Here is a 20,280-nt window from a genome sequence, read left to right as displayed (position 1 = left end):
GTGTAGACGGTCTGAGCGGGATTAATACCATATGGCTAGGCTACCTTCCCACCAGCTGATGGCCTTGGGGGCAGACTGCCCTGCCTGACAGCTTTATTTATTTATTTATATACTAGAAGGTTTTGTGTTTGTGAGTAAATAATGTTGGTGTTTAGTCAACATCATCACTCATATTGTTTACAAACTGTGACTGATTGCTACTATGACTATGAATGCCTAACTGCCTTTGATTGGTTATGACTGACTGACTTGTGACTGTGAATGCCTGCCTGCAACCCGTTCTTGCACTTGCTTATAGTTAATATCTTACTTATGAATAAGTGCATATGTGACATACTAATTTATTGTGAATATTGAGTTTATCTTGAAAAGCTGAATAGAAAACCACAACCTAACCTGACCTTCTTAGTATGTTAAGATATTACAATTAGTACTGAACCTATACCTATATTGATATTACAGTTTTATAAAAATAATAAAACAAAACTAAAATATTTAAATAAATTGTAAAGTAACTCAGGATCTTGTCAAATTTTGTATAAAATCTCTATTGTTTAATAAAACAGAGGAAAAGTTAGTGCCTTGAAAACAAATATGGCTTGGAATATGTCACATGTGTACTTAATTATAAGCAAAAGTGACTAAGCAATAAGTCATATATGTGCTGTCTTGTGCGAAAGCAGGTTGCACAGCCTGACTGTGACTTGACCATGGTTGCCTCTGACTGGTTGTGACTGTGACTAGCTCTGAGTAGATGCTGCATAACAGAAGCAGTGAAATCTGTGAAGAAAAATGTAACCTCTGGCCTAGAGAGAAGGCAAGGTTGTCACAACACAATAGTGGCCTCCAGTTTAATGCGTACTGGACTCTGTAAACTCAATACCATATTCCGAATTTAATGGCCCAATGACTCGGTAAATAAGGCCCCAGTTAACGATCTAAAAATCGGCTATTTGAACCGGCGAAACAGTAAATAAGAGGTCTTTAAATCAAGTGGATACTGTACTGAGCCGAGTCCTGTGGCTTTCCCCATCCTGATCACTTTCTTTGCATCGCTTTCTTGCTTCTGCAGCCTTCCTTCTCTCTTCCCACGTCATGTGAAGCTTATGTGTGAAGCAGATGTAATGGATGATGCATGAATGCATTATTGGAAACATAAGTATTAATTTCTGTGATTTCACTTAAATCATTTTTTTCCTATTCTGTCGAGTCTTCACTAAATTTTTAATTTCCATTTTTTCTTTTGATAAATACAGTAGCTCCATTTTTCTCAAGCCCATAGATAAAACTCACAGCCCATACATTTTATGACTCCTAATTATATCTCACCAGATTATGAAACTGAATACTTGTTTTCCTTAGAAATTTCATTTTTATGGCCATTCCATGCCCTAAATAAAATCAAATGTCACATATTGACTTTCATAAATTATCCAAATTTTTAAAAATAATTTTCTTACCTTTTTTCATGTTGTGATCTAATGTGACAAAGCAAAGTTGACTTATCCGTGAACACTCTCTGACACTGGGTGCATTCGTACTTGCAATCTGAAAAGGTTAAATTTTGAGTACACGAATAATTTTCTGAGCAGTACAATCAGTTGCTCCTTAAAGCAAGATTACTCTCTCCTCTGGTTATGATTTGCCACAGTGAAGGCAGGTCAATTTTTAAAATTGTCTCGTGAAATACTGATGCGATATATATACACACACACACACCAAAGAATATTCAGAGAGAAAGTAGATAACAAATATGCTTTTCATGAACCCCAAAACCTGCCCCAGATGCAACTTGACAACAAACACGCCCAAGGTGACAAAGCAACAATTGCAGACAATTTTGTGCTTGGGAGCCCCCCCCCCCCCCCAGCACAAAATTGTCCACAATTGTTGCCTTGTCAGAAGTGGGCAGGAGGGGTAGTTATTTATTCATAAAAAATTATTATTTAACATTACGATATAAGATTTCCATGAACATTATGCCAGAAGCTACGAGATTTTTACCTTTTTTTATAGAATTTTTATTTTTGGTCAAAATATATCGATTTTTAAAGTGCTCGGACTCTGAAATGAATAATGGAGTACCTGATATACAGAAAAGAAAGGTTCACATTCAGAAGTCAAGCTAGTGGAATGCGATGAGTGGTATTCCTCAAGACTCTGGCCTGGGAACATTTTTATTCTTAGTTCATGTGAAAAATTCAAAATCTGTGACTGCAGAGAATTACAGAGTAATGTTAGTTTTTAATGATGACAAACCACAATAACTTAATACTGTAGACACCCTCTAATCTGGAAACCGCCTATCCAAAAAACCAGCGTTGAATGTAATGAAACGCCATTTTCTGGGCGAGTCCCGGAGACTCCCTGGAGCTATCCCAGGCTGATATGCTAATGTCAGACTTTGGCATAAGACATGAGTATGGAGTTCTTAGGCCTACCGGGGACCACGGCCAGAACCGGGCCCTCTCAGAGAGGCAAGGGGAGAAACAGCCTATAGAAACCCCCGTGTGGTTGGAAGCATTCTATGTCTGTCATTGACCGGACTAGGCACCCAGAAAGGTAAGCGCCCCAAAACAAACCCCAATTCTGGTTAAAATTGCTACCAAAAGCCGAACTAGTGGATAGAACTCCCCAACAGAAAACGAGCAAACTAGTATGACGTCACACGTTGCCGCGCCGCTGTCTGCACAGCTCCCCCCTTCCCGGGAGGGGGAAGGGGGAGCCATAGACCCTTCACGCTGGCTACCCACACCTCAGTTCTGAGACTGGATGTCAAAAACACGAAAAACCACCAACCAGAGGGATGGAGGGATGCCGGGGAACCTCCAGGACCCACCCAGAAAATGGCATTTCATTACATTCAACACTGGTTTTCTGGGGGGAGCCCCATCGGCTCCCAAGAGCTAACTACCCACAGACGGAAAAAGAGGGACTTACCCGGGAGGCGGTCGTCGCTCACTCGTCAACTTGAAGTCGAGACAACTGGCTGCAACCGCCGACCCAAAGCAACACAGGCCCGATGGGGCCCAGGGACATTCAAGAGTTAACAACAGCCAGGACCCTGTTCGACCGCCAAAAACTCCGCGTCCGAATGTCAGACCAAGACATGCTCCCAAAGACAGCAGCAAGAGCCGCGAACTTACGGACGTCATAGGCATGGGGATAGACCGTAAGCTGGCTGGATTCGATAACTCTGCGAATGACCTGGGAGACCCGACCTGCAAACAGGGAAGATGGGAAACCGGATCAACCCAAAGCGCGTCCCCGTACACAGAAGCCGTGGCGCTCAAATAAAGGCAAAATACCACAACCGGCCACAAAGCATGATGCACCCCTGACCGTACCAACTAAGCACCAATCACCCACGGACCCTTCTGGAATGCAGCAGTCTCATTCTTCGCCAGAAAAGAAGGAGACGGCTGCAGGTGAACAAAACAATCGCCACGACCGAAAGAGCAGAAACTCCTGCGCCGGAGGAGAGCATGAAGCTCCCCAATCCAACCCCCAGAGGCTAATGCCAACAAGAAAAGAGCCTTGGAAAAACAATCCTGAACCGAAAGGGCCACGACGAAACGAGGAGACAAAAGGTAAGCGAGCTCTCTGTCCAAAGACCAGGACGGCTCAGGCGGCGCATGAGCAGGCCGGAGGTGAAACACTGCATGAGACAGCTTGCAAAACGGTGCAGACGTAACATGGATACCGAAAGCAAGCTGAAGTGGCCCCGCCAGCGACGCATGATACGAGGCGACAGTGTTAGGCATAAGATGACGGTCCTGAAACAACCAAGAGAGAAAGGACAAGACCACCCTAACTGACAGCGAACTAAAACAACGGAGACGCAAAAAGAAACAGAAGGACCGCCAGAAAACGTCATACTGCTGCCGAGAAGAAGCCGCAAGTAGGACACCAACAAGGAGGCCACCCGATCACCATAGAGATGGTGATAGACTCGAGTCAAAAAAATATACGCGAATACTCGAGGAGAAGATCGAACCAGCCACATGAAGTACTGACCTGATCTTCTGAAAGAGGCGGAGCCATGGGAAAACCCTCGGGTTCGGACACCAAGCAAGCAGCACCTGAAACCAAGGCTGGGCTGGCCCCCAAGGGGCCAGAAGAACAACTCTCTCCTGGCAAGTCTCCAAGCGAGTCAGGATTTGTAGTAACAGCTGAACCGGGAGAAAGAGGTACAGGAACCCTCACCTCGACCAGTCCAGTCGAAAGGCATCGAACCTGACGGCCTCGCGATCGGGGAAGGGCACCGCATACATGGGAAGGCTCCTCGACCAATCGGACGCGAAGAGGTCCACCACGGGGAGCCCGAACGTTTGGCAAAGCCAACGGAAGAAAGCGTCGTCAACCGTCCACTCCGTGAAGCGGGGAACAAAGCAAGACAGGCCGTCAGCCAAGACGTAGGACACTCTCCGCACGTGAACTGCCAGGAGAGCCAAACCACAAGAACTCAGCAGATGAGTCACCCGAAGCGACCAGCCCCCAAAGAGCCAAGGACCGCATCAAACCCCCATGGTTCATCAAACCTCCAGTGGTTCAGGCAATGAACCACTGGAGAGCAATTCAAATGGAGCCGAATCGTCGATTAGCGGGCGACCCGAAGCCTCCGAAGAGCAGACCACACCGCTGCGAACTCCCGCACTGTGCTGTGGGCTCGACGGAAGGATGGAACCCAACACCCCTGGCCGGCCTGGTGAGCACTGGTCACAAAACCCCAGCCGAGAGACGAAGCGTCCGTGAACACATCGAGCGAGGGCTCGGGTAGGCGCCAAGGCACTGAACCCCGAAAAACCCGAAGAGGAACCTAGTGATGTAGCAGCCGATGCAAGGCTCCCCGGGGGTCAAACCCAGCAATCGCGAGAGGCGGAAGGGATGACCCCGAAGGAACCAAAACAGCCGACGAAGCCAAACCCAACCCGGCGGGTAGAATTAACATCGCGAAGTTCAGGCTCCCGTACAGCCCCCTCAAGCAACCGCCGGGTGACCCGAGGGCCCACCAGAAACAGACGAAGGCGGGACCGCAGCCACAGGAGAGACTCCGGAGGGAGGTTATCTTGAGATGATTTCGGGGCCTTAGTGTCCCCACAGCCCGGTCCTCGACCAGGCCTCCACCCGCAGGAAGTAGCCCATGACAGTTGACTAACACCCAGGTACCTATTTTACTGCTAGGTAACAGAGGCATAGGGTGAAAGAAACTCTGCCCATTGTTTCTCACCGGCACCTGGTATCGAACCCAGGACCACAGGATCACAAGTCCAGCGTGCTGTTCGCTCGGCTCCCTGGGAGAGACAAGAAAGCGGTCCGAGAGTCCCAAATAAGACCCAGCCAAGTCCGAACCTGAGAGGGGACCAGATGGGACTTCCTCCAGTTCACCAAGAACCCGAACATGGCGAGCTGGGAAAGAATCAAATCCCTGGCTAGCAAGCAAGCCAGCCAGCTGGGAGCCCAAACCAGCCAGTTGTCGAAGTAGGCCAACACCCGTACACCAAAGAGACGCAAATGGACCACCACAACCCGCTTAAGGTGTGTGAACATGTGAGGTGCCAGGTTCAACCCGAACGGGAGACAACGAAAGTGGTAACTTAGACTCCCCACAACAAAACCGAGCCAGTCCCAGAACCTCGGATGAATCGGGACGTGCCAATAAGCGTCCCGGAGGTCCAGGGACACCATCCAAGTGTCCAGTTCCAAGAGGAGCCGAACCTGGGACAGTGTAGTCACCCGAAAGGAGGGGCAATAAACCCAGGGGTTCAGACGGGACAGGTCCAGAATGAACCGCAGGTCCGCGCAGTCCTGTTCCGGGACTGGAAACAAACGGGAAACCCATCTGAGGGATGTTGTCGTTTCAACCACGCCCAAGCAAACCCACTCCAAGACGACCCGACAAAGCGCAGGGGAAGAAACCTGCCATGCCAGCCCCGACCCCCCTAAAGGGGGGGGGGGCCACCCAACGCCACTGCAAGCCGACAGACACGACCCAAAACGCCCACGAATAGTGGGACCAGGCGTGAGCGAACAGCGCAGGCTTTCCCCCCCCCCCCATCGCCCCGTCAATGGAGCAAACTGCGGAAGGGCTGGCGCCCCTTACGAGACCCAGAACCCCGCACAGAGCGATCACCGCGCCGACCAGACGAGGGCGGGTCTGAAGGAACCGAACCCGAACATGACACCAGTGGCCTACCACTACAAGAGGAACCCCGAGCCCTGGCACGACCCCTCCGGGAAGACCCCCCACAGGACCACCGGAGGACCAGCAAGTCTGACATTGGACAACAAGCAGACGGAGCAGCCTGGATAAACTGCCCCATGGCAGACGCCTCAAACGGAAGAGGACAAAAAGGCGACGACAACCCAAGAGCCAGGGCCCAAGCAGATTCCACGGAGGAACCCAGCACCGCCTGCCGACACGCGAGCCGGGAAGCATAGAACAGGGAAACTGCATCCCGCAAAATTGACGCGAAAAGCTTCAACAAGGAGGCAGACGAGCGAGCCGGCGAGAACAAGGCACTGGACCCAGGGACGGACCCAAACGCCCTCACATCCTCCACGAGCCAATCCAAGGACAGCTCTAGAAGGGAAAAGAACTGCAAGGCCAAAGCCAAAAGGCCCCAGACGCGCAGGTCCTCCGCAACAAGCGCCGCCGAAAGGGAGGGAACCTGCACATGGAGCTGAACATCACGTGGAAGGGCAGGGGCAAACAAGCACTCGTTCAGGTACTCAAGATCACCCCCCAGGAAAACCTGAACCACCGTGGAAGCTTCCCACCACTCCAGCGCGCGGAAACGACAGAAGGAATGCCAGGAATCTAAAACAAACAAGGCACAGTCATCAAGCCAGAAAGACTCCGAAACCTCGTAACGGAGCCAGAAAGGGAACGAAGTCCCAAACCTAAATTCCGAGGGATCTATCTCCGAGGTATAATCCGGGTCACGCAGGAGGCATGCTGCAAGGGAATTCTATTGCGAACACAATGATACCAAAATGAAAGCCCTAGGACAGGAATTGAGGTGACAAACATGAAAGGAGTGTATACATTTTATAGCTCTTATGTGCTCCCAGGTAACACGCACTCACTTTCTCTGTTTGTTGTGGATGGTAAGCAGGGCTTTTGGACTTTATATGTCTTTAGTCGTGTAGAGAATTCTATTGCGAACACAATGATACCAAATTGAAAAATCTAGGACGAAAATTGAGGTGACAAAATTGAAGAGAGTACACACTTTTCAGAATTACCGCACGCTCCCGTGAAACGCCAAGACCCACCCGGGACAATGCGGGTCTTGTGTGCGCGGTGAGCCAAAGTGTTTTAAGTTGGCATGGTGAGTCAAGACATTAACAGGTGACCACAAAGAGTCAGCAGACAATGCTACCTCCCTCCCTCACCAAGTTTACTCCTCCCACCATACTATGCACAGTGCTAATTATCACCACAGTCCTGTTATCAGAATCCTGGTCATTTTTATCACAGTCAGGGGGTCTTATGTAATACTATCTTCACTAAATAATAGCAGGTACATATATATTTAGACATTTTTAGGTGATGCTGTGATCACAAGCTGAACAGCAGTGCTCTTAGCTCATGCTGCGTGTGCCAGCCTTGGTTGTTCACTCAGTACTGAGGCTCTCACACCCGGGAATGTTACCCACAATTTTTTTCCAAGATGGCGTCTGTTTACTATCGGCCGTGGCTGGACTATAACTGCCCATATCCCTTGGGGGGCATTTAATATCGAGTGTGAGACCCTCAATAGTATATGTACGATGTGCGCCATTCCCTGACAGTTACTTCCCATGTACATGTATCTATTGTGCCATTCAAGGGTTAAGGATATAAATTTTAGCATTGTCTCGATTTCCCTGCTTTCTGCATCAAAAAACTCAAATAATCCAAGAAATGCAGCTCGAGATCTGCTCATTTCTCAAAGATGCCAACCTAATTGTGAAATACATAAAAAGCATGAGCTTTTTATGTATTTCACACTTGAAGGCATCTCCAAAGATGTGGAAGGAAATGGGATCTGAACACCAATACCTATTCATCCAATGAAAAGTTTGCTGGGTCTTTCAAGAATTTTTTTTGCAAGAGTTTATTAAATAGCTGAAATCTAAATTTATCTTTATGAGAAGAAACATGTCTGCCAGGCTCCCTATGTATGTGATATCATTCATTACCTAGATGAACTGAATACAGATATGCAGGGTAGGAACCAAATCCTGGTTGATATTCTTAACAAAATTATGTCTAAGAAAACATTCTATTTTTTTCCACAAAAAATTGTTTCAAGGGGAAAAATTGAAGCAGCATTCACAGAGTTGAATGCCATGATGGAAGTATTACTTGAAATAAACCTACTCTATAGGATGAATTCTACAGCATGACTGCAGAGTTCCTTGTCTGAAACAGCAAGAGTCACACAGACCTAAAAAATATTTATCAGGGACACTTAATACAAATTAATTAAAGTTAATAAAAACAAGAAAATGTTGAACTTCACAAGCATAGCTGTGCCATAAATACATTAAATTTGGAAGTCATAATTTAGAGATGACACCCATGAGTCTCAAAAACTTATTAACCTTTATGAAAACAAAGTTCAAAAAGAATATTGTGCTGAACTTCTGTGTTCAAATTTATGGAGAAAGCTGGAGATGATTCTCAGCACTATTTTCATTCCCAGTCTTTCATCAACCTACCACTACTCATGCTCATTATTAATATTTTATAATTTTTTTCCTTTGTGGCTGAAACTAAACCTCACTGACAATGGGAACTGTATAAAACTTTAGATAGTTATTTGGGCAAGGACAACTTCCTAACTAGAATCAAGGATTAGATGCATAACTAGAATGAAGGGGTTAGCTGAAATCATGAAAAATTCATTTAATAAAACCAGCGTTGAATGTAATGAAACACCATTTTTTGTGTAGAGCCACGGAGCCTCCCAGGAGCTATCGGACTGATATTAGCTCTATTTGTCTAGGGCTTCAGTCTCACGGAGTTTGAACCTACCAGTGACCACAAGCCAGAGCCTAGTCCCCTCAGAGATGCGCAGAAAACAATGGCCTATGAAACTCCCTTGTGTGCTAGTAGTCGTGTCTGTCATTGACCGGGATTAGACACCCCAAAAAGGTAGGTGCCCCAAAACAGACGCCAACTTTTAAGAAAACTGCAACCGGAGACCGAACAGAGGCTAAAATGTCTCCCCCCAAGGAAAACAAGATAACAAGCAACAAGTCATCATAACATGTGTCACTCGTGTGCGCCGAAACACCACCCACCACCCGGACCGCTAGTTTGAAGACTGACAAATGGAACAAAACCGCCGACCGGAGGGAGGGAGGGTGCAAGGGAGCCTCCAGGGCTATACCCATAAAATGGCATTTCATTACATTCAATGCTGGTTTTCTGTGGGGGGAGTCCTGTTGGTTCCCTACCCAAAGGGCAGGAAAAAGAGGGACTTACCTGGGAGGCAGCCGCACCGTGGGACTCATGACAAAGACGAGACAACTGGCTGCAACCGCCCACGCAACACAACACAAAACCGCTGAAAAATCGGCACATTAATTAACAAGTTATTGGGCAGCCAGGACCCTGTTCGACCTCCAAAACCCCCACGACCAAATGTCAGCTCGTGACATGTTCCCAAACACAGCAGCAAGAGCTGCGAACTTCCGAACATCATGGGCGCGAGGGTAGATCGTAGACTGGCTAGACTTAATAACTCTGAGGACAACCTGAGAAACCAGAGCCCTGGAACAAGGAACGAGGGACAACGGTTCAACTTACAGGGCATCCCTGGACACACAAGCCGAGGTGTACAGGTAACGGCGTAAAGCCGCAACTGGACAGGTTTGTAAGTACTTGCGTAACTGCTTCGTGAATCTGGCCCCAGATTCTGGATTGTGGTCGCTGGTAGGCTCGAACTCCATGAGAATGAAGCCCCAGACTTTTTACTTTACTTTTTTACTATTAGCTACTGATAGCTAATATCAGTCCGATAGCTCCAGCGAGCAGACGGGGCTCCCACACAAAGAAAAACAATTAACATTTTGCAAACAATTCATATACTCCTCTACTTTTGAATAAAGACTTACTTTCATGCTTCTTAATATGCTGCTTGAGGTTGAAGGGCTTCTTGAAATATGCATGACAGTAGGGACAGGTGTGTAGGGACAGGTCGTGGCTGTGCATGTGTTTTTTGAGGTGGTTTTCCTGTAACACCAACAAAACCTGTCTCAATATATAGCATATGGTATCTTCAATGTAGTAACAAATTAATTATAATATAATGGTCACAAAAGAAAACATTTTCACTGACCATCATCATAATTCACTATGGAACTTATTAAACTACAGTCAACTCCTATGTATAACTAAAGTTTTAGCATAATGAGTTTGTCATAACACAGGTTTCATTTAGAGACCAATAACTAAAAATGCATGCACTATTATTATAATACATCCACATATAGTATGCTCACCTCCTAATTTGAATCCTTCCCCCAAAACAACCAGCTTTGAATGTAATGAAACGCCATTTTCTGGGCGAGTCCCGAAGGCTTCCTAGAGCTATCCCAGGCTGAATGGATATGTAGAACTATCTGGCATCAGTCAATGTGCTTGGAGTTCTTGCCTACTGGGGACCACGAGCCAGAACCTGGCCCCCCCTCAGAAAGGTACAAGGAGCAATAGCCTATAGAAACCCCCATGTGGTTGGGAGCATTCTATGTCTGCCATCGACCAGGACAGGCACTCAGGGAGGTAGGCGCCCTAAAACAAACCCCCTATTCTGGTGTAACTATTGTTACCGAAAGCCGAACAAGTGGACAGAGCTTCCTCAAACGAAAATTAGCAAACAAGCATGACGTCATCATGTTGCAGCGTCGCTGTCTGTGCAACCCCCCCCTCCCTGGGAAGGGGAAGGAGGAGCCCCAGACCCTTGCACCGGCAAACCAACCTTCAGTTCTTAGGTTGAATGTCAAAATACGCGAAAAACACCGCCGACCAGGGGGAGGGAGGTATGCTGGGGAGCCTCCGGGACTCGCCCAGAAAATGGGGTTTCATTTCATTCAACGCTGGTTTTCTGGAAGGAGCCCTGTCGGCTTCCCGGAGCTAACTACCCAAAGATAAAAAAAACAGGGACTTACCCGGGAAGCGGTCTGTCCTCAATCCTCAAGACGAAGTCAAGAAGAAAACTGGCTACAACTGCCGACCCAATGCAACACAGGCCCGACCGGGCCCAGGGACATTCACTGGGTAGTGAGCTGCCAGGACCCTGTTCGACCTCCAAAAACCCCGGGCCTGAATGTCAGCCTAAGACATGTTGCCAAAGACGGCAGCCAAAGCAGCAAACTTGCGAACGTCGTGGGCAAGGGAATAAATCGCAGGTTGGCTAGACTTAATAACCCTGCGGATGACCTGAGAGACCCGATCTCGGGAACAGGGAGGAAAAGAAACCGGGTCAACCCACAGCACATCCCCAGCCACTGAAGCCATGGCACACAAATAACGGTTGAGAAAAACAATCGGACACAACACATGTGTTGTGTTCGATTGCCGGCCTGACCAACCAAGCATCAACGACCCAAGGCTCCCTCCGGAACGCAGCCATCTCATTCTTCGCCAGTAAAGATTGCAACTTTTCGCCAGGTTGCAACCAAATAAAATGACCACCAGGACCAGAAAAGCAGAAACCCCTGCGCCGGAGGAGAGCATAAAGCTCCCCGACCCAACCTGACCAGACCCTCAGAGGCCAATGCCAACAGAAAAAATGCCTTGGAAAAACAATCCTGAACGGAAGGGGCCACAACAAACCGAGGAGAAGAGAGAGAACCGAGAGCACCCAGTTCAAAGATCACAACAGCTCAGGAGGCACATGAGCAGGCCGGAGGTGAAACAATGCATGAGACAGCTTGCGGAACGGGGCAGAAGTAACATCAACACCAAAAGCAAGCTGAAGCTGCTCCGTCAGCACCACACAATACGAGGCAACAGTATTCGGCATAAGATGACGGTTCTGGAACAACCAAGAAAGAAAAAGACAAAACAACCCTATACGAGACCAAAGAACACCTACACAATGATAGGAAGAAACGGAAGGACCGCCAGGAAACTTCACACTGTCGCCGAGATGAAGCTCGCAGCAGGGAGACCAACAACGAAGCCACCTGCGCACCATACAAGTGATGATAGACCGGAGTCAAAAAGACCAGACACGAAGACTCAAGGAGAAGACCAAACCAGCCTCGTACTGGGTTGAATCAATCTAATGAAAGAGGCGGAGCCGCGGGAAGACCCTCGGGTTCGGACACTGAGCAAGCAGCGCCTGAAACCAAGGCTGAGCCAGCCACCAAGGAGCCAGAAGGACAACTCTCCCCTGGTAAGTCTCCAAGCGTGCCAGGACCTGGAGCAACAGCTGAACTGGGGGGAAGAGGTATAGGTAACCCTACCTTGCCCAGTCCAGCCGAAAGGTGCCGACTCCGACGGCCTCGCAGTCAGGGAATGGCGTCACATGTACAATGGGGCCTCGACTTACGATGCTAATCCGTTCCCAGAGACGGATCGTAAGTCGAAGCGATTTTTCCCATAAGAAATAAAGGGAATTGAATTAATCCGTTTCCCACCCTCCAAAATATTAACATACAAATACATTTTAAACTGAATACAATGTTTTTTTCTAACTACAATACAGTACCAAAGTTTCACTTACCTTTATGGAGGGCTCTTGATGGCGTATGGAAGATGGTGATGAGGGGAGGAGGAGAGTTGTTACTGTTTGGAAGGGGAGTCCCCTTCCATCATCACATCAGGCGGTGATGTTTTCTCTGGGGTACTGTCTCTCCTACGTTTTGCCTGAATACCACTAGGTATTTGCCTGAATACCTGGTTGTGGTTCAGTGCTTGTTTGTCTCACTACAAATTTGTCAAGAGACATTTGTTTTCCCTTTTTAACATTAGTCGGTAATGATGCATCGTCAAGAGACATTTGTTTTCCCTTTTTAACATTAGTCGGTAATGATGCATCACAGTGTCATTGAATAGGTTAAGGCAACGACATACTGCAGCTTGATTTGGGCGAGTCGTTTCAGCAAAGGTTTGCAATTCTTCCCATGTTGCACACATTTTCTTAATTGTTGAGGAAGACATATTCTGTACACTTGTTTCTGCTCTATGGTCTGCTTACATAGGTTTTCATATGTTTATCCTTATCACTGACTTTCCTGGGACTCATGGCGTGATATATAATAATTACTTTAATGTTCAAAATGCAAAAAATCACCACAAATGGAAATTTCTTATAGGCACGATCGTCACTATGCAGGCAGCTGTAGTAAACTGAGGCAGGTCGGCCGAGTGAACGGGAACCACGCGCTCAGTCGACCCGAACGTGTACCAACAGATATCGGATGTCGACGAAACCATCGGATGTCGACGACACCATCGGATGTCGACAACACCATCAGATGTCGGATGTCGATGTTTTCGATGAAATTTATATCTTAACTCGAAATTATCATAAGTAGGGGCAATCGTATGTCGAAGTGCCACTATACCGGGAGACGCCTCGACTACGCCGACGCGAAGAGATCCACTTCCGGAGGCCTGAATGTCTGGAAGAGCCAACTGAATGAGCTGGCGTCGAACATCCATTCAGTGGACAGGGGGAATAAACCAGCCAGTCGTCGAGGTAGGCCAGAACCCAAACACCCAACAGATGCAGCCGGGCCACCACGACCCGAGTAAGGCGAGTGAACCAGCAAGGCGGCAGATTCAAGCCGAATGGAAAGCAACGAAAGCAGTAAGCTTGACGCCCCACAACGGAACCTAGCCAGTCCCTGAACCTCAAATGAACTGGGACGTGCCAGTATGCGTCCTTGAGGTCCAGGGACACGATCCCAGCGCCCGGTTCCAACAGAAGACAGACCTGGGACAGGGTAGTCATCCTGAAGGAGGGGCAATAAACCCACGGGACAAGTTCAGAATGAATCGGAGGTCTGCGCAGTCCCATTTCGGGACCGGAAACAGGTGGGAAACCCACCTGAGGGACGAGGTCGTTTTGACCATGCCTAAGAGAACCCACTCAGAGATGATTTGACAGAGCGCAGGAGAAGAGGCCTACCCCGCGAACCCCGAGCCTTCCAAGGGAGGAGGAGCCACCCAACGCCACCACAGGCTGCACGAAACGACCCGAAACCCCCACAAATCGTGGGACCAGGCGCGAGCGAACAGAGCAAGCCTCCCCCCCCCCCCCCCTGTGCTCCGTCAATGGAATGAACCGCAAAAGGGCTGACGCACCACATGAGAACCTAAGCGGCGCACGGGGCAATCCCCACGCCTACCGGAAACAGACGGAACCGAAGGCTGTGCATGCCCCGAATCTGGCACCATTGGCCTACCATGATGGAAGGAACCCCGAGCCTTGGCACGACGTTTTCAGGAAGGCCCCCCACAAACCCCCCCCGGAGCACGAACAAGTCCAACATAGGCCGACAACTAACCGAAGCCGCCTGCAGATATTGCACCACCGCAGACTCTGCACACAACGACGGACAAAAAGGCGAGGACAACCTAAGAGCCAGGGCACACCTGGATTCCAAGCAAGAAGCAAGCACCGCCTGCCAACATGCGAGGAGAGAAGCATAAAACCGCGAAATCGTATCCCGCAGGAGCAGCGTGTGACGATAATCTCTTTCAAGAGAGATTGAGCCTGCTCTTCCCTACAAAATTCACGTCATTCAAGTACAAGATACTATATTGAAGATACGTCCACCAGTATCGCCAAACGTTTTGCCCAGGAAGCAAAGTGTACCTTGCACCACCAGACTCACCGGCTCCCGCCCGCCGTCAACGAGCAAACTACTCATTCTCCGCCTGCCTGCTCCTGGTTGGCTGGTGTGTCGCCGCACCTGCACTAACGCCACTACCTGAGTCGACGTCTAGGCCAGCACACGCCGTACTCCTCAGAATATCTCTGTGCTCTTTGGAGTTGACATCTCTCTCTGGTAGACAAAGCTCTGGCTGTCGTGTACTAAGGGAGGTGGCAGCTTAAAGCCAGTATTCTCAGCACCTGATTAATATTACTATTGTTTTACACTCCATTTTATTTTAGAGTAAATTTCACCGCCATTAATTATTCATGTTGTTTTGTTTGTTGACTTGTTTTGAATTTTACGTAAGCCAAGGATTGTCTTTGTTCATATCTTGTTTTCTAGAGTAATTAAAATTTCATTGTTTATACTTTGTGTTTTGTGTGTCTTCCCATTACCTTACCACAGACAAACAGGCAAGCTGTTTCTTTTTTTTCTGTAAATGTGACGAGGCATTGCCCCCTGCTATTGAAGACAGCCGAACATCAAACACTCCAACACTTTACCGTCACAGATGCGAACAGCTTCAACAAGGCAGACGACACCTGCACAGCTGAGGGCAGTGCACCTGACCCAGCAGCGGCCCCAAGCGCCCCCACATCCCACTCAAGCTAATCCAAGGACAGCACGAGGAGGGAAAAGAAACGCAGGGCCGAAGCTGCATCACACCCACATCCCGCCGAAGGGCATAGGCGAACAAACAAGCATCGAGATGTTTGAAGTCGCCCCCCCAGGAAAACCTGCAACGCCGTCTGAGTATCCCTTCACTCAAGTGCGCGGGACCGACAGAACATGTGCCAAGCCTCCAAAGAGAAGAGCAGGCAGTCTGCCAACCAGGACGACTCCAGAGCTTCATTAAAAACCCGGTACTGACACGAAGATCCGTACACGGATCCATCACAAAAGCATAATCTGGGTCGCACAGGAGTAAACCGCAAGGGCTTCCAGCACCACTTGTGATGGAACGCAGTAAGCCGAAAGCCTCCGGAAGGATGGGATTGAAAAACCTAAGGGATCACAGAACCAAACCTGGGGAGGGGTAAACACCAAATCCAACTCATACAAGGAGGGAGCGAAAGAGAACTCCTCTCCTTGTAACACCAAGCCCTGTTCTGAGGGTAGAAAAACCCAGGCGGGGACCAACGAGGCCCAAGGCTCCCAAGTCAACCCCTACCCCCGCCCTGGTAACCTCGCCCTGAGGACCCGGAGCCGAGCCAGTCTCCAAACCCCCTGCTTCTAAAGTAATAGCGCGAGCCGCCAAAAAAGCAGGAGTGAAGGGGGGCCCACTGGTCAGACCCAGATGCTCCGGATGGAGGACCAGGCTCGAATGCCTCTGCCGCAATCCCAGAAGGGGACTCCCCCGAGACCACCAGAGTCTCAACACCAACTAGACCCTGCACCGACTCCGAAACCCTCAGACACTTCAGAATTGGAAGCAAGCAGGGAAAACCGGATGCACAACAGAAGGGGAAGGATTAGGAGGGGCGGACGGAACCAGAGCCAAAGCGACTCCCACCCCCCAAGTCCGGGTCCCTATAACAAAACGTGGTAGTCTCGGGGCATTCGGGACAGCAACCAACCTGGCGCGTTGCAGCAACCTAAATCTAGCATGCAACGCAGCAGCTGCCTGCACCCTCATATGTTCAGGAGCTTGGAACAACTGAAGCACGTACAGACAACAAACGTCGCACAACTCTGGGTCAAAAGAATCACCGACCCAACAGGCAGCATGGCGGAGGCACAACTGGTGAGTGTCGCCCTGAAATAAGGAAACAGAGCAACCTTCAATCTCACAAGAAGCGAGAGGGGACTTAAGGGGTCACATCCATCGGACCATGGAGCCCCCCGCAGGGTTTTACAGGACCCGTAACCTTCTTAACACGCTTAGGGAAGCCCAGGCAGGGTACTGTAAACCGGCCCCCAAGTCTACCAAACGAACTTCTAAAAGCTGAGCTCCTAGGACGTGTTCACTCTCGGAGGGCCTAGCGGGGGATACCACCAACACACAAGAAAATATACACCAATCCCAACAACAGAGAAGGGGAGGACAAGGCAGAACCCCCCCCCCCCTTCACCAAGCAGGAACAAACAAAAACAAAAGAAAAACTCCGCAAGAGGACAATTTACCAGGCGGAACAGAGCAAGCCGCTATAATAGGTGATAATTAGCGATGTAGTACCCCGCACACCTACCAGTGACGAAAACTACAAATTTTGAACCGTTCCTGAGAACAAGTCCCTGAAGCGGGATGAAGGGGGGAGGGAAGGAGACCCCCCCATTATATAGACAAGCTTGTCCCAGTCAACACGTGTAAAAAAACTAACAAAAAAAATTTCCGCAAGTCTCCCTACAAAGGAACCAACGAGTCTCCGATCAACATTACGAGCTCACTAGCATTTGGAAGCATTCTATATCTGATTAACTAACCTAGTATATATTATAGTTGGCCATTTATTAGTATACAGTGGTACCTCGGATTACGAGCGCCCCTGGTTACGAGTTTTTTGGGTTACGAGCAGGATTTGCTCGGAAAATTTGTATCGGGTTACAAGGGTTGCCTCAGGATACGAGTTTGTTGATATGCGTACAGGCTGACCTAGCGCATGGTGGCACGGTGATCGCCACTCAGTTTACCAGTGCCTTGCGCCCAGTGACTATCCTGCCTTAATTCGTCACAAGGATTCACCATTTATTTTCTGAGTTTTTGCTCTTTGAGCATAAAATTTGTTATAATATACATCGCAATGGGTCCCAAGAAAGCCAGTGGTAAGGTTCAAGGCAAGAAATCGCATGTGAGGATGACAATAGAGGAAAAGCAAGATATCATTCGGAAGCATGAAAATGGTGCACGTGTTGAACTTTGTAGGCAGTACAACAAATCCACGTCAACAATATGCACTATACTTGCCAAGAAAAAGGACATTATGAGTGCCAAAGTGGCAAAAGGAGTATCAACAATCACGAAACAAAGACCACAAATACTTGAAGTGGAAAAGTTGTTAATAATTCGGATACACAACAAGGAGTTAGCGGGTGATAGTGTTTCGGAGGCCATCATTTGTGAGAAAGCCTGGGTATTGCACAAAGACCTTGTAAAAAAAAACCTGGAACGAGTGCAGAGAAAGATTTTAAGGCAAGCAGGGGATGGTTAGAGAAATTTAGAAAAAGAAGCGGTATTCATAGTGTTGTGAGGCATGGGGAGGCTGCCAGCTCAGACAAACCAGCCGCTGAGAAATTTATTGCAGAATTTAAAGAGTTTGCAGAGGCTGAGGGATACCTATCGCAACAGGTGTTCAATTGTGATGAAACAAGACTGTTCTGGAAAAAGATTGCCTCCTAAGAGGACATACATTACAAAGGAGGAAAAAGCATTGCCCAGACACAAGCCTATGAAAGATAGGTTTACGCTTGTGCTGTGTTCAAATGCGAGTGGCAATTTGAAAATTAAACCCTTGATAGTGTATCATTCTGAAAATCCAAGGGTTTTCAAACAGTATAAAGTACAGAAAAATCAAATGTGTGTGATGTGAAGAGCATGGGTGACTAGGATTTTTTTTTCGGAGTGGGTGAATGCAGTGCTATGCCCTGCCATACAAAAATATCTGCAGGAGAAACATTTGCCACTCAAGGCCCTGCTTCTCCTCGACAATGCTCCTACTCATCCTCCAGGCTTGAAAGATGAATTGTTATTTATTTATATATATATATACAAGAAGGTACATTGGGTTTGTGAGAATACATTGAATAGTACAGTATTTACAATCTTGTAAAGCCACTAGTACGCGCAGCGTTTCGGGCAGAAACGTTGCACAGATACAATAAATTTCTTACAGTAAAGTTCCTTCCTCCTAACACCACTCCTCTAATTCAGCCTATGGACCAGAAAATCATTGCGAATTTTAAGAGAATTTATGAAAGGGCACTTTTCCAGAAATATTTTGAAGTGAATGAAAACCACAAACCTCACCCTCAGAGTTTTCTGGAAATACCATTTTAACATTTGTAGTTCTTTAAAACTCGTTGACAAAGCCTGGCAAGAAGTGACTCAAAGAGTCCAGATCTCTGGTTGGAGAAAATTGTGACCTGAATGTGTGACAGAACTAGACTTTGAGGGATTTGAGCCTGTAAATGATGCGCCTATTGTTGAGGAAATTGTTACTCTGGGCCAGCAAATGGGCTTGGAATTGGATGGTGATGATGTGGAGGAGTTGGTGGAAGAAGACAACGAAGAACTGACCACCGAAGAACTCCAAACCCTTCAAAAGGAACAGCAAGAAGACCCAGCTGAGGATGTTTCTCCAGTGGAGGAGGATGAGGCAGTAGCGAATGTCCCTTTTGCAGACATCAAGAAGTGGTGTCAGATGTGGAAAGAAATGCAAACTTTTATTGAAAAGACTCACCCAGAGAAAGCTGTAGTAGGCCGTTGCATTAATCTTTTCAATGACAATGTGATGCCTAACTACAGAGACATCTTGCGCAAAAGGGAAAAACAAGCTTCCATGGACATATGTTGTGAGAACATCAAGCAGTGAGCAACAACCAGGACCTAGTGGTATGCAGGCAAAACGTGCCAGAGAATGCACCCCTGAGAGGTCCTCACTGCCTGATGTTATAATGGAAGGGGACTCCCCTTCCAAACAGTAACTCCTCTCCTCCTCTCCCCTCCACACAATCTTCCATACGCCTACAGCATTCATCAGCAATGGTAAGTAATAACTTGAACATAGTTTTGAAGTGTAGATTTGGTTGAATTACGTATAAAACTAGCGTTGAATGTAATGAAACGCCATTTTCTGGGTGAGTCCCGGAGACTCCCCGGAGCTTCCCAGGCTGATATGCTAATGTCAGACTTTGGCATCAGTCATGTGTATGGAGTTCTTAGGCCTACCGGGGACCACGGCCAGAACCGGGCCCCCTCAGAGAGGCAAGGGGAGCAATGGCCTATAGAAACTCGCTTGTGGTTGGAAGCATTCTATGTCTGTCATCGACCGGATCAGGCACCCAGAAAGGTAAGCGCCTCAAAACAAACCCCTATTCTTGTTAAAATTGCTACCAAAAGCCGAACTAGTGGATAGAACTCCCCAACAGAAAACAAGCAAACTAGTGTGACGTCACACGTTGCCGTGCCGCTGTCTGCACAGCTCCCCCCTCCCCGGGAGGGGGGAGCCCCAGACCCTTCACGCCGGCTACCCACACCTCAGTTCTGAGGCTGGATGTCAAAAACATGAAAAAAAAACGACCGGAGGGAGGGAGGGATGCCATGGGAGCCTCCGGGACTCGCCCTGAAAATGGCGTTTCATTACATTCAACGCTGGTTTTCTGGGGGGAGCCCCGTCGACTCCACTGAGCTAACTACCCACAGACGAAAAAAAGAGGAACTTACCTGGGAGGCGGTCG

The 20,280-nt window shown here is 48.2% G+C and overlaps 1 protein-coding gene across 3 annotated transcripts in view; it reads right to left on the bottom strand.

The window, feature by feature from the left end:
- Nucleotides 1-20,280, bottom strand: part of LOC138353996 (uncharacterized) — a 117,971-nt gene that overhangs the window by 27,398 nt on the left and 70,293 nt on the right. For all 3 annotated transcript variants that reach the window (XM_069307702.1, XM_069307704.1, XM_069307703.1), the window contains 2 exons: nt 10,111-10,228; nt 1,461-1,548 (listed from right to left, as the gene is read on the bottom strand). In XM_069307702.1, the coding sequence (XP_069163803.1) occupies nt 1,461-1,548; nt 10,111-10,228 (206 nt within the window). The remainder of the gene's footprint in view (nt 1-1,460; nt 1,549-10,110; nt 10,229-20,280) is intronic.

This window comes from Procambarus clarkii, chromosome 60 (genome assembly GCF_040958095.1).
Source record: "Procambarus clarkii isolate CNS0578487 chromosome 60, FALCON_Pclarkii_2.0, whole genome shotgun sequence".
Lineage (NCBI taxonomy): Eukaryota > Metazoa > Arthropoda > Malacostraca > Decapoda > Cambaridae > Procambarus > Procambarus clarkii.
This window is presented reverse-complemented; position numbering and strand designations above follow the sequence as displayed.